The 26,775-nt window shown below is 51.7% G+C and overlaps 1 protein-coding gene across 6 annotated transcripts in view; it reads left to right on the top strand.

The window, feature by feature from the left end:
• brun (trafficking protein particle complex subunit brun) overlaps positions 1-26,775 on the top strand; it is a 747,330-nt gene that overhangs the window by 670,201 nt on the left and 50,354 nt on the right. For 4 of the 6 annotated variants that reach the window (XM_075698272.1, XM_075698271.1, XM_075698269.1 and 1 more), the window contains exon 24: positions 1,927-2,067. The exons of the other annotated variants lie outside the window; for them this stretch is intronic. In XM_075698272.1, the coding sequence (XP_075554387.1) occupies positions 1,927-2,067 (141 nt within the window). The remainder of the gene's footprint in view (positions 1-1,926; positions 2,068-26,775) is intronic. 6 annotated transcript variants of the gene reach the window in all.

Raw genomic sequence — 26,775 nt, 5'->3', positions numbered from 1 at the left:
ATAATACTTGGCAAAGCTCTTCAGTCAGCGCAGAGGACAGGTCTGTCGCAACCATTTTCTTCATGTTGGGATCGGCACCCGAGGCTGGCGTGGGGGTGGGGAGGCTGCTGAACTCGCAAGAACCATCGGTCGATAACGCTGCCACGTGATGGTCGCCGAGGCAATCAACATTGGCAAGGCAAATACCTTGCAGTAGAATTTGCTTTGCCAATTCAAAGTTAAAGATAAGCATGCGAGTGCGGTTCGCAGTAATAGTAAGTATACTGTGAGGCACGGTAACGTCAAACTGCAGTGGAATATCGGACAGAGAATTGACGAGGTACTCGCCATCAGGAACTGGTCAAGACGAGGTACTCGCCATTAGGAGCTATTGACTTTGGCGACAGGCGAAGAAGGCCGGTGTTGCATAAGCGGCACTGGGGTGCGTCAGAAGGTTCTGCCAGACTCGGTAACTCAAGATGAAGTGTACTGGCAGAGCAGTCAGTAAGAGCAGAATGCACGAAGAAAAAATAGAGGCCTAGAATTACGTCGTGGGGGCAATGAGCAATTACGGTGAAGAGGACAGGAGTGTAGCGGCAGGCGATGCTGGTACGTGCCGTACACATTCCGATGATGGGCACAGTACCGCCATCCGCAACGCGGACGACACGTGCCGACGCTGGGATGAAGAGCTTGTTCAATCGTCGTCGGAAGGCAGCACTCATAATAGAAAGATGTGCTCCTGTATCGATGAGTGCCGTGACAGGATAGCCGTCAACGTCAAGAAGGTTTTGGTTCGTAGGTAACGTGAGCAGAGGATTTGAGTGCAGAGTCGACAACGCAGCTTCACCTGCAGAAGTTGCAGTATAGTTTTCCGGCTGGATCCGGGAAGCGATAGGCGGCGAAGAGAAGTGACGGGGTTGGGGTGAACGAGACTGATGGCGTCGAGGTGAGGGCGAGCGGCTGTAGCGAATGTTCGGAGCCGGAGCATCAGCGGCAGTGGGTTCATAGCGGGTAGTATAGGGAAGAGAAGGTCAAATGTGCGGGTATAAGCGGCGGCGTATGTCCGAGGAGGTGGTGGCCATCGGTTGCGGCAGTGACGAGCGACGTGGCCGATGCGACAAGCAGTGGAAGCAGATCGGCCTGTCATCAGGGGTACGCCATTCGGACGGGTTGCGGCGAGATGTGGCAGAAAAAGAGTGCCGGGGACGAGGAGGGTCGCTAGAGAACTAGGGAACGCTGGGTTGAGAAGTTGAACACAGGGAGTCCAGACCCATGTTCTCAAATTCCTGCCTGACTACGGCCTGAATCATGGCAATCGTGGTTGCTGGCGGATCGGGAGGCGTCGCTGAGAAAGCTGGCGAACAGGGGGCCTCGAGTTCACGGTGAACAATACGGGTTACGTCATCACAGGTGGTAGATTGACCCGGTCGACCCTCACATGTCGACGTAGCAGCAGTGTTGGGTAGCCGCGTGATGTGATGTGATTCGGCGTCTCTTAGCTTGTTCAAGGCGACGGCATTCTTTTATGATGGCGTCGATAGTTGAGACATTGCCGAAATCAAGCAAATTGAAAGCGTCGTCGGCGATGCCTTTTATCACTTGCGCCACTTTATCTGCTTCAGACATAGCATGATCAGCTTTGCGGCATAGAGCCAAAGCGTCGAGAATATATGAAACCTATGGCTTTGTAGGTGTCTGAACACGAGACGCAAGAGCTTTTCTCGCGGCAACCTTGTGCCCAATCGGGTCGCCGAACAGTTCCCGTACCTTTTCTTTGAAACTGTCCCAACTGGTTATGTCGTCGTCATGCGTTTGGTGCCACACGCGTGGGGTGCCGCCGAGATAAAAGATGACATTGGCGAGCATAATGGTTGGGTCCCACCTGTTATTAGTGCTGGCATGTTGATATAGCTTGATCCATTCGTCAACATCCTGTCCCTCCAGGCCAGAGACCACACCCGGGTCGCAATGTTGGGCAACCGTAGCCATTGGAGCAGTCAGACCAGCCGAAGCCGTTGCAGAGGCGGGCTCGTCACCGGAGGCATGGTGACAAGCTCGATGTACCGACCACTCCGGAGTTCCGTGGTGAGGACCGGGGATGGCTCACCTCTACCAGAATGTTACGTGTAGAAAGACACAGACGGAAGAGACGATTTACAGGCTATTTACACTGGAACCAGAGCGCCAGGCCGACATTCGCTCGCGCCAAGGGCACAAACCCACTTTGTCGTTCTCGCGGCGGCTCGTCTCTTGAGCATGTCGCCATAATATTGTACTAGTATTATTTGGAGATGTCCCACTGAGAGTGACGCTGCACCACACGATGAACACCACACGTGGTATTGTTTCCAATGATGACCTGATGGAGCTTACTGAAGCTGAATTCTTAGAAGGCTGGAGTGAGGAAAACGTAATTAATGTCAAGAAAATTCTGCTAAGGCGTGATGAAAAAGAAATACTTACTTGCCTTTGGTTCAAGTGTGCCCCCTGACATTATCGAGACGGTATGTGAAAATCTGGGTCAGACCATATATCCCAAACCCTCTGTGATGTTTCAACTTCCAGTGATCTGGCCACAGTTCGCAGAAGTGCGGAGGCCGCCAACCTTGTGCTTAGTGCAGTTCTCACAAGCACTCCTCTGAATCGTGTGAAAACCCTCTCCACTGTGTGAACTGTGATGGGGAGCACATCGCATACTCGTGGTCATGCCCATCATGGAAAAAAAGAAAAGGGAATTGTGACAATCAAAGTAAAATATCTCATTCAAGGATGCACGCAGACGGGTTTCCCACCTGCCTAAGGCCAGTTTTGCCGAAGTGATGCGTCATGGGGCAGCGCCACAATGGCCTCCGGCGGCTTTGGCCCGCACACAGTGAGCCGGCGGTGGCGCCATCCACCCCCTTGGCGGCAGCAGCTAGCGCTTCGCCACCATCCCAGGAGAAGGGGCCGTCAACTTCTGGGTTGGTGACTTCCAGGGTCGCGTCTCCCAAGGCGAAGCCTTCAAGCCAAACAAACTGCTTGAAAGAGCAGGTGTGTCCAGCGCCTCGGAAGAGGTGACGGACACAACATCCATTCAGATGGCGCCCTTAGCGCCGAAATAGCGGTGCGAATCTCTCGACAGCTCTAAAAAGGACAAACCTCTCATCATGGTGCCCAGAAAGGGCTCTGTGAGCTAACTTCTTTTCTTTAAACACACAACTCAAGAAGCACATTCAACATGGATACACAAATAATACACTGGAATGTCAGAGGTCTCCTCTACAACCTCGATGACAGCAAAGAACTTTTATATAAGTGTAATCCAAAGGCGCTGTGTGTTGAAGAGATATTTAAAGCCCGCACAAACAAACTTTCTTCTGCAATATGTCATTTTTCAAAAAGACCAAGATGATGCTATCGTGTTGTTCGGTGGTGTCGCAATAATTGTAGACAAGTCTGTAGCTTGTTAACATGTGGTGTTTCAGACAGCGCTTGAGGCAGTATCAGTTCAGGCCATTCTTTTTAATAAATTGGTCACCGTATGTTTCATTTATGTACCCCAAAACCATCTCTCGAAAAAACACTTTTATAACCTCATTGATTAGCTTTCGTAGCCCTCCATAGTCGTGGGAGATTTTAACGACCACAACACGATGTAGGGAGACTCGCGATACGACGCGAAAGGTCGACTCATTGAACACTTCCTTGTAAACTCCGGTGCGTGCCTCTTCAGTAAGAAGGAACCAACATATTACAATCGTCATCATAATTCATATTCATCAATAGACTTGTCTATTGGGTTTGGTTCCCTTTTTTTCGACCTAGAGTGGAATGTGATCAAAAGCCCATTCGGAAGTGACCACTTTCCAGTAACTCTAAGCTTGGTGAGCGAACATGATTCCCTTCAGCATTTACCTAGGTGAAAACTAGCCTCCGCCGTTTGGAAACTTTTTAAAAAATCTACTTTTTTATCATGAGGTTTAACAGCAAATTTAGTATAGATGACGCAGTAACATATTTTACCGCCTTTATTATTGATACGACAAAAAATGCATTCCACAAATAAGTAGCAGGTCATTCAAAAGACGAGTGCCTTGGCGGAATAAAGAGTGCAAGCAGTCATGCAAAAAGCAAAATAAAGCATGGGGCATACTTTGTCAATTACCAACAGCTGAAAACCTGATCGAGTTCAAACACATTACATCACAAGCGTGGTGGACGCAACGACAAGATAGAAGGGCAAGCTGGGAGAGGTTTCTTTCAAGCATTAATTAATTCATATATCCAGGAGGCGAAAGTATGGAATGGGTTACGAAGTCTTAAGAGGCAGCAAAGCCATCTGTTACCCCTGGTAAATGACAAACTGAACAGCCTACAAGACAAAGCTGATGTGCTTGGGGAATACTTTGACAGTGTGTCTAGTTCCGTGAATTATTCCAAATCATTCCTTAATTACAAAGAAATAGAAGAAATGGGGGGGGGTCCACTCTGCGTGCGGCTAGGGCTGAAGGCGAGCTCCGGATCTAGCCCCACGCAGTCGCTTTGTGTTACTCCCCAACCCGTAGCGCGGGAATCGCGGCTACGTCGGGTTCGAACGAATAAGACAACCAGCGGCGTCGAGTGTAAGAACGTTTATTGCTACCGGCAATAAAGAACACTGGCAGAGGGACGTCCTCTCTGTAATAGTAATAAATAGGCTGGCCTCGTTGCCCGGGATAGTCCGGCAAACGAGGTCACTCGCGGGTGGCGGCAGGTACTCCAGTCCGGCAGGTTAGGGGCCCGGCGTCAGAGAGAGAGGGTCTCCCTCGGTCGCGTATTTCCAACTGCTCGTAGGTACAGCGGGGCGTGGAACTTGCGGAGACGGCGGACGTTCGCGCATGCGCGAGTGATTGCGGGTGTGAGAGAGGAAATGTGGGGAGTTTTGCTCCTTGGAAATACGACTCTGCCTAGATACTACAGAGGAGTTTCTTGGCGCGCGGTGTATGCGCTTGTCCCTAGGCGTGCCGGCAGAAGTCGCGGGGCGCGGTTGTGCTGAACTTAGCATCGCAAGTTGGCGGCTCGACGCAAACTTAATTAATCGATCATGTTTTTCCTAATGAAAACAAGGTGTCATTGTTTCGCATTATTGGCGGCGCCTCCAGGGCACCAAAGCGGCAACGGGGATATCAAAGCTAGAGCCGGAGTGGTCCGTGGGTTGGGGCTCGCAGAGGCCTGCGCGTGCCAGGGAAGTATAAGATCGGCTGTCCGCTATCGCGGACAGCCAATGTTTTATGCGAACACCCCCAGGCACGCTTCGGCCTCTGCCGCCCCAACCCACGGGCCGCCCGGCTTCCAGCTTTGATCCCCCCGCTACCGCTTGGGTGCCCCGGAGATCCTGCGCCGCCGGCTTTAGTAGAACCTCAGGTGCTCTCCTGAGGCCTCCGTTTGCCGGTTACATGTGCCCTCCTGGAGCAGTGCTCGTAAAAAATTCGATCTATCGTCGCGACGAAAAAAGCGACCCGCGACTTATAAAACACCAGTCAGAACATTGTCCCTTCAGACACAGCGATCACCAAGCGGCGTCCGCGCCCACTGCTTCACCGCGCGGGCAGCCAGCGGCGGAACGTATAAACCAACTCGACCGAACTCCCCGATGCCGGCATGTATAAGGGACAAACAAATACAACGCGCTCTAAGAAACCTCTTCCGTGTCTAGGGTGTCTGCCAACCGGGAAAACCGAGAATTCTCAGGGATCTTAAATAGTCTGGAAAAACTCAGGGTATTTGTGCCTCTATCAGGGAAAATTAGCTGCAATTTTATTGAAAGGGTCGAAAGTCGCGGTAATGCTCACTCGAGTAGAAATGGGAATGAATCGCCTTTGACGTCCTGTCGTCGGCTGGAGGAGTTGCCAGAGTGCAGTCAACGACCGACTATCCAGATTCCCGATAATTTGGACGGCGTCGCGGCACCACCAGTACCCCATAGAGTCAATGAATCAGAACGTCTGAAATTCCGGGCGCAAGAACACTTCGCCGTCCGATTTTCTGGACGCTTTGCCGTGACCACAGGGCCGAAACGGCATTAATCAAAACCACCACTGCTGCCATTTTGATTACTTCGCCGCCTCCAACTGGCGCTCTCGCACGTAGATCCGCTGGCAGCCGTAGCCACCACTGCGGCAACGCTAGGCCTAGCTGCTTCGACGTTCGCTATGAAGCTTCTTGCCCTTGGGTGCCGTGTTTTTCATTGAAAGAATTCGCGGCTGTCAACAACGGCATAGACTCTGCCTTTGTGGTCCTTGCGATTGGCTTAGAAGCTTGGAAAGCACGTACAAGCCTCCGTACAAAAATGTCACTTAGTGAAGCATGCGCAAAAGTATTGCAGTGAAGCATAGCTAGCGTGGGAAGGGGCTACTGCCACGGGGTACAGTATGTATTCCTTAAACAGGCGTGTTCCCGGTATTTCCTCTCACAGTACCAGCACCGATATGCCTAATACGTTTACCGACAGGTGTTCAGAGCGTTTTTGAATGTGCCTGTGGCGGTTTGAGCCCTTAAGGGCAGTAAATGGCATGCATTTATTTTTTTCCAACGCCCATTTTTCGGACGTTTTCGCTGCCCCTGAGGAGATTGAAAACTCGGACGTGGAGTGTACGACTGACCAAGAAGATGCTTCAAATTGTCCGTGGGGCGAAGGAGTGGCGGAAGGTCTACAAGAACAGAACGGACCTACGCATTCAGGAATGAACGGGAGAGGAAGCGTGCTGCCGCCGTTTTGAAGGAGCTTGAGTTCAAAAAACAGTGTCGGCTGATGCCGAAATGCAAGTTTCCCTCATCCAAACCAAAATAAACGCTTTCAAGCAGTGAAACACAACATTGAGGTGTCGTGCGCGGGCTGAGAGTATGTCAGGACAGTACAGGTTGACTTTTGAGCTGTTGAGAGAGAATCTCAATTGTGACAAAGTTCGGGCCTCATACCACTGAGCTTGCTATCAGTTGATAGAAATACCTCATATTCGAAAATATTCGCTTTTGTATGCATCTCCTTTTTCATTCGTATTTCACAATTTCCGATTCGATTTGCAATTTTTTTCGAAGACAATTTATTTGTTGTGCATTTTACTATTCCCTCCCTTCTATTCTCGTTTTGAATAACATAAACACTACTCTTTAGTATTCAAATTGGATTAAGTCGTTTTTATTTTTTTTCGTATGCTTACTATATACTAACAGCATCGGGCGATATGGTTTCAGCTCACCCTGACATAAAACGTAGTTCTGCATCACTCATGGAATTTTGCAAAGGCACTCAGGGAAAACGTGGAAAACTCGGGGAATATGGAAATGTCAACTTGGTAGACACCCTGCCAGTCAGCGGCACTGCTCGGGCTTGCGATGCAGATCGTAGTCGCGGTTCGAAGGCGGCTCTCCGTGCCGCACCCCAGGTGTCGGCTGCGCAAGCCGGGAGGTCGCTTGCTGGGCGCCGGGCAGTGGTTCGAGCGGCTGCAAGGCCAGCGTAGCGCCGTCAGCGCCGCCGATGCGTGAGTTGTACCCGCGAGTACTGCAGGCAGTTCGCATGGCCGTGTCTTGTTTCCTGCTTCAGAAAATTGGATTAGTCCACTGCACGGAACGAAATTGTGATAAGCAGCATGACTGTCCGGATCCGGGAACACCGTCAACGCCCGTTAGGAAGGGAATGGTCGTCCGCACCATCAACGATTGCCAGCACAGGATAATCACCTCACTGGCCCTCGCAAGTCTTTGGTCAATGCACACACCGCATGCAAACACGTTGAATTATTCACGCCACATTCCCGTCGGGGTCTGGGTGGTTGCTTGAAGACTGGAACGACGGCTCGTCGTCAATACTCGGCGATCTGCTGTCGCTAGACGTTCGCTTCCGGGCAGGAACCAACAAGGTGCCAGCACGGCCAGGACTTACGAGTGGTCCTCGCAGTTATCGGGCTACGCAAACATAGCCGTCGGATCACTTCCGCCTGCTACGCAAGTTGTAGCGCGGCTGCGGGCTCACCGTTCGATTCTGGCTGCTCTCACTCACCGACCATGGTTGAGGGAGGATCTGATCTTCATGCCACTGCTCATCACGCGGCACGTAGCGTTTCAGGTCGCATACGTGTACCGGCCCGCCGATCGGCTTCCCTTTCATGTTCTCGAGCCGGTAAACAAGCGAGGAAACCTTCTCTCGCACTTGATAGGGCCCGGTCCACTTCGGCGCCAGCGAGGCAGTGAACTGTTTGCTAGAATCGCTGAGAACGTGCTGGCGTCGAAGCACCAGATCGCCCACTTCGTAGCGGACGTTCCGATGCGAGCGGTCATACTGCGCCTTCTGTTGCGCCTTAGCAGTGCGAAGATTACGGCGTGCTTTGTGTAAAGCTTCCGTCATCTTGGCACGTAGGTGCGTCGCGTATTCAGCTCGTGCTGCCGGTGCGACCGATATTCCGCGGCGATCCGCGAGAACTCTATCCATTGGATTCGACAGCTCTCTCCCCAGGTTGAGAGAAGAAGGCGCATACCCAGTCGAGCGGTTCACTGTCGATCGCAATGCAAACCCGATCTCTGGAACGTAGATATCCCAGTCCTTATGTCTTTCAGAGAACGCGACAAGCATGTGCTTGATGTTGCGATTGACCCGTTCAGTGGGGTTCTACTGAGCATGGTAAGTTGTCGTCGTTTTCTTGTGCATATAATGCCAAGTGCAGCTCATGAGTCGACGAAAACCTTCGCAGTGAAGTAGGACGCATTGTCCGTTATCAACTGCTCCGGAAAGCCAAATCTGGTAAAACCTCGATCAACTTATCCATGATCACTCGTGCCGTCAGTTTTCGCAAGGGGAAAAGTTCGACCCATTTACTGAAGTGATTTGTGACTACAAGCAAAAATTTGGTCCTGCTCGGTGGGGTGGGATACGGTCCCATGACGTCACATGCCGCGATTTGCCAGGGAGTCTGGCTGTCGATAGGCTGCATGAGGCCGGGTGGTCGTCCACCTCGAGGCTTCACGCTTTGGCACACATGACATGAGCGGGCGTAGCGCATCACGTCCCGTTTCATGCCTGGGTCAGGTAGCGAGGCGACACAACTTAACGTAAGTCTTGGGGCCGCTCGCGTGCCCAGCGATGCACGAGTCGTGGAAGTAGCGTAGCAGTGCTCCTCGCAACGCGCGCGGTATCACCACCTCAAATGCCTCACTTGTGTCGTCCATTGGGCGAAATTCAGGGAACGTCGCCAGGACCCACCTGAGCGCCAAGGGTACGAACGCTGGCTTGACTCTCTCGCACAAGATCTAGAGACCACCACGAGCACACTGCGCACCACAACCGAGACACCAGACATAGACCCGCATTTACTTCATCTTTGGAACGCCCGCAGAGGGTTGACACGACGATGGAAATGACAACGCCTCAACCGCAAACTTAGGAAACGTATAGATCAAATTACACGGGAATCTCAGGAGTATGCAGAGATCCTTACGAGGAATAACTGGCGAGGATTTTGCAATCGCCTCTCAGGCACACTGAGCACAGCAAAAACGTGGTCGATTCTTCGCTCACTCACAGATCCCACCACAACAAAGGGAAAAACATTTCAATAGCTGCACATCCTAATGCACGAGTACAGGGACGATGTCTCGACACTCCTCAGAGAGCTAGAGAAGCATTTCATACCCACAGGACCGCCGCCGCAGTACCCTGACTATCCTTATGTAGGCGAGGCGAACGAGTTGCTCGATGCGGACATCACATCTGACGAGGTGCGGGTGGTCCTACAAGACCTACGCCGCAACACGGCACCGGGAGCCGACCACATCCGATTCACCACCCTTCGTAACCTCAGTGACGCGGATATTAACCACCTCACCCATATCTTCAATGATTGCTGGCGCAAGGGCATGCTTCCCCAAGCATGGCGACACGCCGACATCACACTGATCCCCAAACCGGGCAAGCCTGTTAAGGTTGAAAACTTACGACCCATCTCCCTAACATCCTGCATTGGTAAGCTCATGGAGCATGTACTCTTGCGGCGTCTGCAGCCCTTCTTCGAAGAAAAATAATTCTTTTCTAACTCTCAATTCGGATATCGGGCTCATCTGTCTGCCAAAGATGTGCTTTTACAATTGCGGGAGGAAGTCATAGGACCTCCGTCGTCCGCCCAAACGAGAGCACTCATCGCCTTAGTCCTAGAAGGGGCATTCGATAATGTTGAACATGACCTCATCCTTCGCAATGTTGCACATTCACACTGTGGAATTCGTATGTACAACTATATCCGCGCATTTCTTCGAGATCGCACAGCCACCGTAGGAATGGGACCGCATCGATCCGGTACGATTCGCCTTGTAGGACGTGGGACACCCCAGGGCTCAGTTCTTTCCCCTACTTTATTCAATATCGCGCTCGCAGGGCTCCCCCGACTACTCGACCAGATCCCTGATGTCGCCCACGCTATTTATGCGGACGACATTACTATCTGGTCGACACTGGGTTCCGACGGAGCCATACAGGACCGACTGCAGCAAGCAGTCGATACAGTTTCCGAGTACGCGAGAAAATGCGGCCTAAGATGTGCTCCGGAAAAGTCGGAGCTCATAATCATTCGCCCCCGGAGCCGTTCCTCTACTCCCCCTATCACTTTGCACGTGGATGGCACACCGATACTACAGGTTAATTGTGCTCGTATCCTCGGCCTACACATCCAAGCGGATGGCAGGTCATACTACACTGTTTCCCTTCTATCCAGACAGATTGAGCAAATTCTGGCCATGATCCGGAGGGTCTCCAACAGGCGGTCGGGCCTTCGAGAAGAGGACCTGCTGCGCTTGGTGGAGGCATGCGTGATCAGCCGCCTTACATACCATCTCCCATTTCAGTGGTTGACCCAAGCGCAACAACTTCGCATAGACGCAATGATTCGCAAAGCGACGAAGCTGGCCCATGGCCTCCCGAACTATACTTCCACACACCGTCTCCTTAACTTAGGGACACATAACACACTAGGCGAGCTGCTAGAGGCACATTGGGTCAGCCATCGCCAGCGCCTCCTACTCACTCCTACTGGCCGCCATCTTCTCACACGGCTAGGATACTCTGTCCCACCCCTCGAGTCTGAAACCCGTCCAACGATCTTGTCGTCAGCGATACGCCAAGCACTAAGTATTCATCCATTGCCACGTAATATGCACCCCGAGCATGACAAAGGGCGGCGCAAAGCCCGTGTACGATACATTGGCCGCATGATCGCATATATCCCGGAAACACACACTTTATACACGGACACACCACGCACTCAAGAGGGCTATACCTCGGTAGTTTTGGATGGCACCGAATCCCTGAGAGACTCTGCTGCAATGCGCGGAACAAATGCCGCTTACGGAGAAATTCTAGGTGTTGCTCTTGCAATTCGATACGCCATCCATGTTCCTGAGGAAGTGTATATATTGACGGACTCGCAACAGGCATGCCGGGCGTTCCTATCAGGACATGGCATCCCGAGAGCGGCGCACCAAATTCTCAAACAGATCCCGCAAAATACACCAACCACACCTCCCCGCATCCACTTACTCTGGACCCCTGGTCATACCTCGCTGCCAGGTAACGAACGCGCACATGCGGTTGCCCGAGAAATTTCCCTCCTGGCGACTCGGCGTAGTGAGGCGACTAGTTCAGAGGGGGGGGATCCCTTGCTCCGTTATAAAGACATATCCGTCATTATACACACATTCGTAGCACCCACGCCGCACCACCACCGTCCTTCTCGCCGGAGGAAGCAGTGGCATCACGCCAGTTACAAACCGCAACTTTTCCTAATCTTGTCTCTCTCAATAAATTCTACCCACACTGTTATGCAGATCGTTGCCCTGGCTGTGGCAGCTCGCCCACAATCTTCCACGTCACGATTGAGTGCACTGCAAACCTCTTTCCTCCCTTGCCAACTCTCCTTTACCCCCTACGCAACAAAGAGCTGTGGGACGATGCCCTCCGCGACGGACCTCCCGAGGTCCTCCGAGCAGTGATACAACGGGCTCGAAACATCGCCGGAATCATCTTATGGACCCTGGACTGAGGGTTCCTCCCACACTGCTCTCGCCATTCAAATATTAATAAAGATGTTTTACTCTCTCTCGGTGGGAATATACCTCAGCAGGAGGCCGTCGGAATTCAGCAGATAAGAATCCAGCGCACTCACAGCATCACCAACTGTTCCCGAGCGCTTAGCACCGGCAGCAATACCAGCTGCCTCCGTGTGTGCGGTGGCCACGCCACCCTGCTCCCGGAGCTCGTCGAGCACGTTTCGACTTTTCGTCCTTCTGCTGAGCCTGCTGAGCCTGCTGAAGACGACTCCTGCGGAACCGACAACATCTACGTGGTTCACGCTCTCGCCCGGGATCGACGGTTGTTCCGCGTCTTTTATTCGGGCTACGGCTTGGGTTTCTTCCTCGCCTCGAACTGGCGCTCGCGAAAGTGCGTCAGCTGCGGCATTGCTTTTTCCTTTGCGGTAGCGCACGGTGAAGTCGTAACGTTGCAGCAGCAGTGCCCACGCGCCAGGCGCCCACTCGGCTCGCTCAAGCGTCTCAACCAAGTGAGAGCCATGTGGTCAGTCTCAATCTTGAATGCCACTCCATCGACGAACTTTCGCAGAGCGAAAACTATCGCGAGGCACTCCTCGGTCACCGAATAGTTCCTTTCTGCCGGCGTCAACGAATGACTCGCGAACGCAGCCGGTCGGAGAGTGCCTCCGTGCTCCTGAAGCAAAATTGCACCTAAGCCTAGATCGCTTGCGTCTGTTTGAATCACAAACTCCCTATTCAAATCAGGCAGCTGCAATTCGGCCGTGTCAGCGAGCACCTTCGTGAGGCCACGCTGTGCCGCCTCCTGCTCTTGACCCCAAGTCCACCGTTCGTCTTTCCTCAAGAGCTTCGCCAAATGCGCTTGCCCGGCCGCGCAGTCTGGAATGAACTGGCGATAAAAGTTCACCAATCCCAGAAAGCGTCTCAGTTCGCCGATATCTTTCGGCGACGGGTACCTCAGTATAGCCTCGACCTTATCCTCACTCGGCAGGATGCAGCCGTTGTCTAGCGTGAATCCCAACAGCGCTATTCTGCTCGCAGCTATCTGAGCTTTGTTCGGGTTCAACGTGATACCCGCGGACCTCAGCCTGTCTAGGACGTCTCTCATGTGGCGCAAGTGCTCCTCGAATGTTCTCGAATAAACCACTATGTCGTCCAGATATGCGAGAGCATGTTGCCACTTCGCGTATCTTAGCACTCGGTCCATCAATCTTTGATAAGTAGCGGGAGCTCCGACCAAACCAAAAGACATTCTCTTAAATTGAAAGAGCCCCCGGTGACAAGTGAAAGCCGTTTTCTCTTTGTCACGCTCGTCCATTTCGACCTGAAAGTATCCACGACTAGCATCGAGCATCGTAAAGTACTTCGCGCCGCCTAGGTTAGACACTTAAGAGAAAATGGAGGGTAGAGGGTACGCATCCTTCTTCGTAAACTCATTCAGCCGGTGGTAGCCTACGCAAAGGCGATAAGTATCGTCCTTCTTCGGGACTAGAACTACCGGGAAGCCCCATGGGCTGTTCGACCTTTCCACAACGCCTGTGTCGATGAGTTCGTCTAAGGCGCTGTCAAGTGCTTTCCGCTTAGTCAAGCTAATCGGCCGAGGATTACATTTCCATGGTGCAGCGTCACCCGTGTCAATCCTGTGCCTGACTAGCGTAGTGCGGCCCGGACAGTCCGTGAAAATCGCGTCGTATTTGTACAACAGCGACGACAGCCGTGCCCTTTCTCTCTCCGGCATGCTGTTGACCTCTGACAAAAGCGGGTGCGCTGCCCCTCGCAGAACCGTGACGCACTGTTCTGCCACCGCGTCTCTCTCCTCGCCTTCGCCGATTACTGTTTGTTCGTTTGGCTGTGGCTGGGTGTGGCCCGCTCGAGCAGCACCCGGAGACTGGCGTGCCTCCACTGCCACGGGCGCTCTTGCGAAAAGCTTTAAAGCACCCGTTCCGTTCTCTCGGTAACCTCCGTGGCCGATGTCTATTACAATGCCCGACATGACGAGGAAGTCTCTACCGAAAATAACAGGCACTGATAGACCGGGGACATGTACAAGGCGTTGTCGCCTTACGCGTTTCTCCCAACGGATCACCAACATAGCTGCACCGCTAGATTGTGCTGTGCCGGAAGCAACTCGGAAGGTGGTGTCATTATCTCTCAAGCGGATATTGTTCTCGCGGAGATGATGCAACATCTCGTCACGAAATAATGAAGCGCTTGCGCCGGTATCCAATAATGCAGCGAAATTCTTTCGGGCTATCGTTAGGTCGATGAACGGCGCCTGCGAGTCCGCAACACCTCCTACGCGACAGGCTTTGCCAAAGGCGCAAGTAACTCGATACCACCGGTTGGGTTCGACATCGCCGCACGGGACCCAAGGTGGATCACCGGCGGCCTCGTCCGTTTCCCGAGCCACGCGTTCGGCCTCCGCCCGGCGTGCGGCCGCAGTCACGGGCGATGTGCCCTGGTCGGCCGCATTGGTAGCAACGGCAGCTGAAGCCTCGGTGGCCTGGGCGCCCGTCGCTCCACTCCGGCCCGCTGTAGCTTCCTTGAACTGCGTGCGGCGTGTGCCGCTCCTCCGGCCTCGCATCGGCCTCACGTTCCTGTCGCGGCGCGCTGAGTGCGGCATTAGTCGGTGCTGTTCTCAGCGCGTAGGCGTACGGGTCCAAAGCGCGGTGTGATAATTCCCAACTACGCTGGACGTGCTGCTCCGCGAACGATGCCGGCGCGTCGGCTCTAGACGAGTGGAAAGTGATCGCGCCGCCGTTCCACGCGCAGCGAGGCTCGAGTGACAGCGTCGCTGGTGGAGGCGGGCGGTATGCTCGCGCCGCGAGGATGTCCCCTGGATGCGCCTCGCCTCCGCGGCGAGTTCGTCTAGGTCTCTAAACCTACATCCTCTGAAGTAGGCCGCGAAAGGGTGGTGCGCCTGCCGTGTGACGCGCTCAACTTTCTCTGCATCGGTGGCGAGAGGGTTCGCGAGACGATAAAGTTCGTCCATCGCTCGAACATATTCCAGCAGGGACTCGTCCGATGCTGGTTACGAAGCTCCAGCTCTCTCCTGAAACGCCACTCGTAATCTGCCGGAAGAAATTCCTCGCGGAAGTTCGCGCGGAACTCTTCTACCGTGCGGCATCGGTTTCCGGTCAGTCGGAACCATCGGGCCGCCTGGTCAGTCAGTGAAACCGGGATCACGCGCGCGACTAGTTCGGCGTCTCAAAGCCCGGCTGCCTGCTGGTAATACAGCAGATGGTCGAGGTACTCACTTGCACTCGTGCGATCGTGGTACCCACTGTAGGTAGGCATGTCTACCTTAATCCGTGGTCGCTCGCTCTGCGACGAGGCCTGCATTGTGCCTTGCAGGGCGCCGGCTAAGGTCTGCATGATTTGCAACGCGTTTTGCAACATTGCCTCGCTAGACGGCAAACTCTCGCCCAAAGGGCCGGATGCCTCCGCCGCCCGGGTCGAGTTATTTAGTGGCATGTGTGCCTCTGTGTCCGCGGCTCGAAGCGGCGAGGGGCTCGAAGTGGTACGCCTTGTATCAGGGTTAACCTCTGCCCACGTGGCATTTGCGCCAGCCTGACTGTTCCGCGTGAAACACTCAAAACAAAAGTTGCTGGTTTGTTCAGCAGCTGCCTCCGCGTTATCAATAGGCTGCTGACTTTGCGTCGCTACATTTGACAACATAAACAAATCTGAGAGGTCAGATAAGCCAGCCGCCATTCTTCGCTGAAACGTGAGTAGTCATAGCGCCAACATACGCCAGAAGACTCGCCGTGTTGCCTAATCCGATCCACGTTGGTAGCGCCAAATGGGGGGGGGGGGGGGGTGTTCCACTCTGCGTGCGGCTATGGCTGAAGGCGAGCTCCTAATCTAGCCCCACGCAGTAGCTTTGTGTTACTGCCCAACCCGTAGCGCGGGAATCGCGGCTACGTCGGGTTCGAACGAATAAGACAACCAGCGGCGTCGAGTGTAAGAACGTTTATTGCTACCGGCAATAAAGAACACTGGCAGAAGGACGTCCTCTCTGTAATAGTAATAAATAGGCTGGCCTCGTTGCTCGGGATAGTCTCGCAAACGAGGTCACTCACGGTTTGCCGCAGGTACTCCAGTCCGGCAGGTTAGGGGTCCGGCGTCAGAGAGAGAGGGTCTCCCCCCGGTCGCGTATTTAGAATTGCTCGTAGATACAGCGGGGCGTGCCACTTTTCACAGAGCTCAACGTTGCTCAGGCGCGAGTAAGAGCGGGCGCGAGAGAGAAAATCTGGGGCTTTTGCTCCTTGAATATATGACTCAGCCTAGGCACTACGGAGGTGGTTCCTTAGAGCGCGTTGTATTCGTTTGTCCCCTAGACATGCCGGCATTGCGGAGTTCGGTCGAGTTGGTTTATACGCTCCGCCGCTGGCTGCCCGCGCGGTGAGGCAGTGGGCGCGGACGCCGCTTGGTGATCGCTGTGTCTAAAGGGACAATGTTCTGACTGGTGTTTTATAAGTCACGGGTCGCTTTTTTCGTCGCAACGATAGATCGGATTTTTTACGAGCACTGCTCCAGGAGGGCACATCTAGCCGGCAAACGGAGGCCTCAGGAGAGTACCTGAGGTTATAATAAAGCAGGCGGCGCAGGATCTCCGGGGCACCCAAGCGGTAGCGGGGGGATCAAAGCTGGAAGCCGGGCGGCCCGTGGGTTGGGGCGGCAGAGGCCGAAGCGTGCCTGGGGGTGTTCGCATAAAACATTGGCTGTCCGCTATCGCGGACAGCCGATCCTATACTCCCCTGGCACGGACTCCCCAACTCCCCGACCCCCCCCCAACCTCCCCAACCCCCTCCCAACCTATACTCCCCAACCCACGGACCAGTCCGGCTTCCAGCTTTGATATCCCCGTTGCCGCTTTGGTGTCCTGGAGGTGCCGCCAATAATGCGAAATAATGACACGTTGTTTTCATTAGTAAAAACATGAACGATTAAATATGATTGCGTCGAGCCGCCAACTTGCGATGCTAAGTTCAGCAGAACCGCGCCCCGCGACTTCTGCCGGCACGCCTAGGGACAAGCACATACACCGCGCGCCAAGAAACTCCTGCGTAGTACCTAGGCAGAGTCGTATTTCCAAGGAGCAAAACTCCCCACATTTCCTCTCTCGCACCCGCTCTCACGCATGCGCGCAAACGTCCGTCGTCTCCGTAAGTTCCACACCCCGCTGTACCTACGAGCAGTTGGAAATACGCCCCCCTGTCGCGCTGTTTTGTACCTTTTAACGCGATAGCGTTAAGGAGCTCGTGTCGCAGAAAAGCCGGTGTCGTCGGTGTCGGCGTCCGCGGCGTTGGCCGTGAGCGATAAATCACGGCATGCACTTCATAAATAAAAAGCAACTTCCAAGATGGGCTGGGTGGGAATCGAACCAGGGTCTCCGGAGTGTGAGACGGAGACGCTACCACTCAGCCACGAGTTCGACGCTTGAAAGCGGTACAAACGCGCTTCTAGTGAACGCGGTGTTGCCTTAAAAACGTGCCGTACAAAGTTATACTGCGGTGTATATCGGTAATTATGAGCATGTAACTTACAGAAGTCGCATTTACACGAGTAGCGAAGTAAGTTTCCGCTACATTTCTTCTGCGCTTACCGCACACGCAGAGCCATCTTGCGGCAAACACAGAAGACCCCCTCCTCTCAATGTACGGCGCTGCCCCGACAGGTGGCGCGCCATGCGCGCATTGGGGCTGTGCGCGGACCGGTGCCAGGCGCGTCGCGGCTCCGACTCCCTCTCCCCTGACGACGCTTCGCCGTGCTCCCACGCGGGTTGCAGAATCAAGCGCCGTTCCTTTCTTTAGATCACTATCTATCTATCTCTCTGCCCGTGCCGATCACGACGTTTGGCTGGCGTAGATCGTTTCCCCCTCCGAGACACCGAGTTCTTTGGTTCGTTCCGTTTGCTCAGGCGCACGTTTCGTTGCCGCGCCGAACGCTGCGTTGCTCGACGCTCTCCGTGTGATAGGTGGCCGCAAAGTCCGATGCGGGGCGCTTCGTAAGTGATCCCTGCGCCGTAGCGCATTGTCTTACACCCCTTGGCGGGTCGATGGGAACGCTGTCGCGTTCCACTCTTGAAGGCGAAGCTTAAGCGTCCTCCAATTTTTTTACCTAGGGGATAAAAGTCGGGGATAAAAATTGGGGATAAAAGTTAATGGAGAATACTTTAGTAACTTGCGATTCGCTGATGATATTGCCTTGCTTAGTAACTCAGGGGACCAATTGCAATGCATGCTCACTGACCTGCAGAGGCAAAGCAGAAGAGTGGGTCTAAAAATTAATCTGCAGAAAACTAAAGTAATGCTTAACAGTCTCGGAAGAGAACAGCAATTTACAATAGGCAGCGAGGCACTGGAAGTCGTAAGGGAATACATCTACTTAGGGCAGGTAGTGACGGCGGATTCGGATCATGAAACGGAAATAATCAGAAGAATAAGAATGGGCTGGGGTGCGTTTGGCAGGCATTCTCAGATCATGAACAGCAGGTTGCCATTATCCCTCAAGAGAAAAGTATATAATAGCTGTGTCTTACAAGTACTCACCTACGGGGCAGAAACCTGGAGGCTTACGAAAAGGGTTCTGCTGAAATTGAGGACGACGGAACGAGCTGTGGAAAGAAGAATGATAGGTGTAACGTTAAGGGATAAGAAAAGAGCAGATTGGGTGGGGGAACAAACGCGAGTTAATGACATGTTAGTTGAAATCAAGAAAAGAAATGGGCATGGACAGGACATGTAATGAGGAGGGAAGATAACCGATGGTCATTAAGGGTTACGGACTGGATGCCAAGGGAAGGAAAGCGTAGCAGGGGGCGGCAGAAAGTTAGGTGGGCGGATGAGATTAAGAAGTTTGCAGGCATGGCATGGCCACAATTAGTACATGAGCGGGGTTGTTGGAGAAGTATGGGAGAGGCCTTTGCCCTGCAGTGGGCGTAACCAGGCTGATGATGATGATGATGACCTAGGGGAGGGGAATGTCCTTCTCGCCCGTCTGCTATCTGCCCTCGAGTCGGGGAGGAAGGGTGCGCGCGCGTCACGAGAGCGAGGGTGAATCGGGAGAAGGCGTAGTTCGCCTCTCCCGTGTCTATGCCGGCTCTCGACGCGACGATGCGGGGGAAGATGGGCCCGTGTGCTCCTCACAGAACATAAGGTGCTTGACCGCAGAGGCAGACAAAACGAACCATACAACTCTCCCTTCGACATAGCCGAACTGAAAGCTGCCTTAATCGTATGCAAAAGCTCCGCACCTGGAGGTGACAGGATCATGTACAACATGCGTAACTACTTGCACACTGATACGCAAATTACACGGCTTGCACTTTTTAACACAATTTTGAGCGCCGGATGTCTTCCAGCTAAATGGAAGAAAGTTATTGTTGTCCCAAAGCAAGGCAAAGACCCATCCTTGGTGTCAAGTTACCGCCCAATAGCATTCACCAGCTGCCTATGTAATTTGGAAAGATTAGATGCGCCTTGTAGACGATCACAAGGAAGAAGACAGGGCAATCTTCCTGTCTTCTTCCTTGTGATCATCTACGAAGCGCATCCAATCTTTCCAAAAACAATGAACCAACTTGCCCAAGAATGCATTCTGCCTATGTATGCTGTTTAAAAAGTTGATAAATCGCCATCTGGTGCACTTTCTCTAACCCAATAAGTTTCTTGACCCACATCGGTGCGGTTTCAGGGAAGGGCGGTTGACAACAGACCATCTTGTATGCGTCGAGGCTATCATTCGGGACACATTTGCCCATCAACAGTACTTTTTAGGTTTTCCTTAACATGGAAAAAGCATATGACACCACGTGGCAATATGGAATTCTGTGGGATCTGTCGGGAATGGGTATCCGAGGGAACATGTTAAACATTATTGAAAGTTACTTAACAAACCGGACATTCGGTGTTTGATCTGGTAATGCTTTCTCCCGGTAGCTTTATCCAGGAAACTGTTGTGCCACAGGGTGGCGTCGTTAGTTGTATGTACCCTTCTTGTTGTAAAAATGAACTCTTTGCATTCATCAATTCCACAGAGTGTTTTATTTTGCATATGTCGATGATGTACAAATTGGATTTAAGTCGTGTGACCTCGCAGTCAGCGAATGGCACATCCAGCTTGGCCTAAACAATGTGCCCAAATGGGCTAATGAAAGTGGGTTTAACTTAGATCCCCAGAAAAGCTCCTGTGTCCTCTTTACAAGAAAGAGAGGCCTCGTGCCAGCGCCCGCTATCAAACTCCATGGACAGTGCTTACCTCTAAATGTGCAGCACAAGTTTTTAGGTGTGATATTTGACACTAAATTATCCTTCCTTCCCCACATTAGGTACCTCAAAGTTAAATGCTAAAAATAATGAACATTCTCAAAATACTCTTGCATGCTACGTGGGACAGTGGCAGAATGTGCTTATTGAACCTGTACAAGCGCCTAGTACGATCACGCTTAGATTACGGTGCCGAAGTGTGTCGCTCTGCTGCACAAACCGCTTGCCAATCCGATTCATCATTTAGGCATCTGATTGGCCTTCAGGACAAGTCCTGTACCAAGTCTTAACATGGAATCGAATGAATGGTCTCCTAATTTGCAGAGGTCATGCTCCAGCTTTGCTTATTTTCTGAAAGTGCATTCGAGCCCTGAACACCTCTGTTACATGACCATAAGTAATACCACACCTGTCACAGTTTTGTAATCGACCCACAGTGAGGGAGCCCTTCTCACTGTGTGTCAGAAATGTAAGTAATAAAATGGGCGTCCTATTGCTTGAACATCGCCTAATAACACCAGCAAAGGTACTATCTCTGTGGCAGGTGGTAGAATGTGCACATATCATTTATCAAGGTCACAAAATGCCCTCCACATACACACATGCACATGCACTTTTTAGAACTTCAGTGAAAGTGTTCTTGCCCAGAATTTTACACAGGTGCATGAAATTCACATGCTGGCGTCTCTTACGCAGCTCTCTGTCTCTGTTTTTTGAGTCCAGCATTCTGCGCCCTCAGACAAATATTTTCACGGCAGAAAGCTGTGCAGTACTGTCCGCGGTAAAACACATCAGGGAATTCAAACTACAAAAGGCATTAATATTCACCGACTCTTTAGTTGTTTTAAAAACTTTACAGTCTCTAAACATGCAGAAGAACCCTGTTTTTATTCGGCTTTGTTCTTTATTGTGCCCTATTCATTCATCTCACCAACATGGTATAGTATGCTAGGTAACTGAGCATTGAGAAATATTATGCTTACCGACAAAATAGCTACATCAGTAAATACAATTCCTGCATAGTAATTCTTCCGTAGCTGTCCCTGTCATGCATTTAAAGCCCTTCCTTTGCAACAAACTGTAGGGCTATTGGCAACATACGTGGGACACTGAAACATAACATAAACTTCACGTCATTAAGCCAAACGTCGGAAACTCGCCTCCACTAATGACTAATGAAAACAAGACAAACTGAGGTTATTTTCTGCAGACTCGAGATATGGCACACCTATGGTACCGATATCTTTCTACTGACTGGAAATGAACCTCCAACCTGTGGTAGATGTGGTGAGAAGCTGACCATCCTCCACATCCTCCTCAAGTGTCGAGAAGCCTAAGCTGAACGAGAAAAAAAGCACTTTCCTCTGACATACCTATGCCACATTCCCCTTCATCCGCTATAGTTTTTTGGAGTAGGACCAATTTTTCATTATAAATTTATTTTTATATTTCTTGCAGGACGTCAAATTATTGTGCGTTATAAACCCACCATATTCGTAGCACATCCTCTCACGAGAGGCTGATGATGCAATAGTAGCGACCTGTATGGGCACGTCTCTGGGCCCTTGTGCTTTAAAAGCCTTGGTGAGGCAGTAGTGCGATTTGTGACATATTTTAGTACATCACCTCTTCTTACTACATTGTTTCTGCATAGCATGTCATGTATCATTGTCTAGTTTTATTACGAATATATTTGCGCACTTTCGAAAGGATGTTTTTTAAGCCTCTATACAACCACATTTCACCCACGTCTCGATCATTATTCGTTTACCAATGGCAGTCTATTATCATAGGCTTGGCGCTCTTTGGCCACTTCTGGCCCTTGCGCCAATAAAGTGCAATCGTCGTCAACACGTGCTTCGCGGACAAGAGGTAGTACATGCAACAGTGGTCGCACCAAGGAAATGTGCACGCGCTGTCCATAACATGCGAGCTGACATTTTACAATCTCTGCGGTATACTGCTAACCACTGCTGCAGCTGTGTAGACTTGACGACACGAGTCCAGGCGAGGACTCTAGAAATGGCGACACAGTAGTCGGCACGATTATACCTAGCTTGCACTGACGCGCCCTGCTAGCAGGAACCACAGTTGCCGTTGGAGACTGCCGGCCACAGGCAGCCACTGAACTGGCCACAGGCATCTCCATTGCCCGGGGTTGCTCGATCGTAGTCCGGGGCAGCAGCGCAGACGATGCACAGGTGACAGCAAACCAGGGGTGACTCCACTCATGCTGTGTACACTCAACGCGCTGGGCAATTTAGTACTAAAGTATTGCAAGGGAGAGTAATTTTGCATGCGCATCACCCACATGGTACGATGTTCAATTCGGCTAGCAGAATTTCAGGCCGCTATTCAAATGCAAAGTTCACGTGAACAAAGTTAGCTTTCTTGAGTCGAACAAATAATTTCAATTTGTGCGAGGCTGAATAGAATGAGAGAAGCAAAGTGCTACACCTCAACGCCGCAGTCCACCAGGTTGTGTCGTTCCACGTGCGACAGGCAGTTTCGTAAAGCCTTAGGCCTAATGCGATGCTACCATGACAACAACCGGCATCCAAAAGCAACATCCAAAATGGGCACAAGACAGGCAGCCGTAAGGAGACGTCAGCGCTCTGAGGTGGCCCTACTCCACTCGGTGCACAGCATCCGAGTTGACGGTGCCCTACATCTTAGATGGGGTCTGAGCGCTTGGTGCCAGACCACAATACCATACAGCCCGTAGCGGCATCCATAGCCCGCGGCTCCCAGAGCCACTACATTTAGAGGCAAAGAGGTAGAAGCTATTCACATAAAAAACTTGGACCACCCACGAGGCTTCCCTACTCACTCGCTTCAGGCTTGCCAATGCTCCATGGGTGCTAGGCCTCGCTCTCCCAGGATTCAGACCACGTGGCTCCTGTACCGACGTATGTTCCTAAATAATGCTTGCAAAAAGGATTAGCATGTTGAGAAGTTCTAACACGCTACAGCAACCGTCGCCTTACTGAATCTCGCCGCTGTTGCTAGCGATCAAAATCTACACTAGGCATATACACTTCAGTTAAAACAAAGTTTGTCTTGAACCAAGCAAAACTGTGCAAACTATTGTCCGATGACCCGAGAGGTCCACACTGGGCAGCCAAATGTGGGGCACTGACCTGTGCTCTTGGGACAAAGGAACGACGACACAGTGCAAGCAATCAATCACACGGGCGTTTATTGCACCTTTCATACACTAATGACTGCTGGCAGAGTTGCTATCCAGGAAACATGCCAATGGGCTTGCGACAAATTGAGGAAGTCCGACTAACCGCGACCGGATAGCGAGCGAATAATTTTGCCCCATGCTGGACACCAGCGCCTGGTCGTTTGCGTGTACGGTCACGTAAATAGTGGCACGTTTGAACGATCATGTTCGCCCATTCCGGTGTCCTGTTCCTCGTGAGACGGTCTTGCAGAAGCGTGGATCGGCGCACGCGCAACACGGCCGCTCCATTTGCCAACCCCGAGAAGAACAGCCTTTTTGCGTAATTATTACGCAGTGCGCACTAAAAAACACGGGCGAAGAATATAGACGAAACACGAGTGCTCATTCACGACTAAAAATTTATTGCATTTAAACACCCATATAAATAGGAAAAACTCATACATGCGTTCCCTCGTGCAGCATGCATTCCCTCAACCAAAAGCAAAGCAAGAAAGGCGAGCGCTAAAGCAACAAGTCCAATAATTTTAACGATTAGATGCTTCTAAAAACATTTTTCTTTGTTGTTGTAGTGCGACTGACGGCTGGCTTACGCGCCTGTCACCAAGTTTACTGATAAGGTAGGCCTCTGAAATGAGAAAGACCTTTTCATTTTTGTTTGTCCAGATTATGCGTGTGCATTCAAAAATGGGCTTGCAACTGCAAGATGCGCAATGGGTGGTCAAATGTGATAGACCAGCATTTTTTAATCTGGAGGAGCGTTCTTGCAACCTTTTGTTTATACACCTGCCCATTTGGCCAAGGCAACAAGATTCACATGTCAGGGAACCTTGTACACAACATTGTTGCGGCACGCCACGAATTTAGGTCTATGCTTTACCTCACAGGAATTGTGCGCAACCGAATCTGGCATTCGTGCTCGTGATTGCACAGCCTGGCACAGACAATTTCTTTGGACAAGAAAAAACAACTCTTAACACCGTAAGGGTTCACGATGTTTTTGAGGCCATGTGCCAGCCTGTGTACATAAGAAATGCTGGCCTTTTGCAATCACCAATGTCATTACCATCGCTTGCTCTTTCTCTGCTTTTTAACCACTTTACCAGTTTTTGGGCAGTCGTCCGGATTGTGTGTTTGGGGTAACCAGCCATGGTTAGCCTGCTGACTTGATCCTTAGCCCCTTCCAGCAAGTGGTGCTGACAAGACTTTGTTATGGCAGAACAGAGGTAAGACAGGGCAATACCATTTTTTTACCAATTTGCTGTGTCCCGCATTGTATGGCAGCAAAGGTTTCACAGAACGGGGCTTGTACATCCAGCACACATGATTTTGCAGAACACTTGGCCTCAGATCTAGAAACTGAAGTGTATTATCTTGAGGTAATTCAATGGTAAACTTGAGTCCCATTCCATTTTCGCGAGAAATCTTCAGTATGTTGACACACACTTGACTAGACTCAGTATTATCCACCACAACTAAATAATCATTCTTCGTCCGTTTTTTCTTTAGTGCGCCCTGTGTGTAATAATTATGCAGATGTACCAACTCGCCCAGCTAGCTATCGTTCTCCCTTTTGCACTCAAGTAACCCCGCCATTAGGTGGTGTGAGCAACACAACACTCGCGCCATCTCTCGTATTACTCTGCAACCACACCGCCTGCCTTAATGCCACGCAGCAAAGCTGGATAACAGGAGCACTGTGGGGAGAAACAACATGAAGGATGTGTGAGAGTCACGCATCCTCACAATATATAAGTAATAACTCTCGACCAGAATAAGCGTGTTTGTAGCAACAAACGCGGCACCAGCATACTTTTCTTCATGGTGGTGTGCTGTTCATGGGAGCGCGCACGGCAGCTTTGACTGATGGCCTGTGGCTGGGGCCTTATCACGGTTGGAATTAGAGTGTACAACAACTCTAGTACACTCTAGAAGTAACCGACCCCAGGTGTACCAAAGAATCAAGGCAATGATGCGTCCAAACATTGCCATGATTCTTTCTGTCGTAACTGGTAACAGACAAAAGTGGAGGCAACCACAGGGATACCTCATGAGTCAAGTCACTTATATGGCACTGCACGCGATAGGGTCTAACGTAACGAGGCAGCAGGTTTTCGCAGCGGCACACGCAATGAGAAGGCCGCCAGTGGAAGACCAGTGATCTAGAATGAAAGTGGCCATCTCAGTGGTGGCGATCGTAAAGCGTTTTTGAACAGTCTGAGATACTACAAGACCATCACGGGCAATGCGGCGGGCAGTTTCGGCGCAGGAAATGGCATCCAGAGTGTAGGAGCAAGTCGCAGATCAATCTGGGAAGCAAGGAATCAAATGGCAGGAGTGCGTTGCAGCAATATAAAGGAGAGAAAGGTGAACAATCCGCAGTGTCATGGCGCGAGGAGTTATAAGGGAAGGTAACAAAGAGCAATGCATAGTCCCAATCCCGATGATCTTTCAACATATACATAGCGAGCATGTCGGTAGCGCGTCAGTCAGTCCATTTGTTTCGGGATGGTAAGCTGTCATGAACTGAAAATGAGTGGTGCAGGATTGTAGAAGATTGTTAACAACTGTGGTGAGGAAGCAACAGCCGCGAGCCATTAGGAGCTGATGAGGAGCACCGTTTTGTAGAATAGCATCTCGAAGGTGAAAATCGGCGACATCAGTGGCACAGCTCATGGGGAGAGCTCGCGTGATAGCCATGCGAGTCGCCTAATCCGTGGCGACTGCAATCCATCGATTGCCAAGTGCTGACACAGGGAAAGGTCCAAGTAGGTCCAAGCCAACACAAAAGAGGCTCGCCGGGAATGTAGACTGGCTGAAGTAGGCCAGCTGGACCCGAGGAGGCTCTCTTGAGGCATTGACAGCTCTCGCAGCTTGCAATGTATCGTCGAACGGAACGGTAAAGGGCAGGCCGAACGAAGCTCCGACGGACGCGGTCTAAAGGTGCGAGCTATGCCTAAGTGGCCAGTGGTGGTGGCATCGTGAAATTACACGAGCACATCCAAGCATAGGTGTTCTGGAACGACTACAAGAAACTCGGCGCCGTTGCGATCAAAGTTTCACCTGTACAACACACTGTGTTTTGAAATGAAGAGCCGGAGAGGGGTGTGCGAGGGTTGTGCGATGAGGCGATCGATCAGAGATCGTAAGGGGGGTCATGATGCTGCTCGATGGCAATGTTGAAAAAGTCCCTAATGGAGAGAACACAGGCATCAGTGTCGTCGGTGAGATCAGGTGGGCAAGCCGGATGTCGAGACAGGGATTCGGCATCCTGCTGCAGTCACCTTGATT

The sequence above is a fragment of the Dermacentor variabilis genome, chromosome 7 (assembly GCF_050947875.1).
Source record: "Dermacentor variabilis isolate Ectoservices chromosome 7, ASM5094787v1, whole genome shotgun sequence".
In the NCBI taxonomy this organism is placed as follows: domain Eukaryota; kingdom Metazoa; phylum Arthropoda; class Arachnida; order Ixodida; family Ixodidae; genus Dermacentor; species Dermacentor variabilis.
Note: the sequence above shows the minus strand (reverse complement) of the source record. Positions and strands in the feature narration are given on the sequence as shown.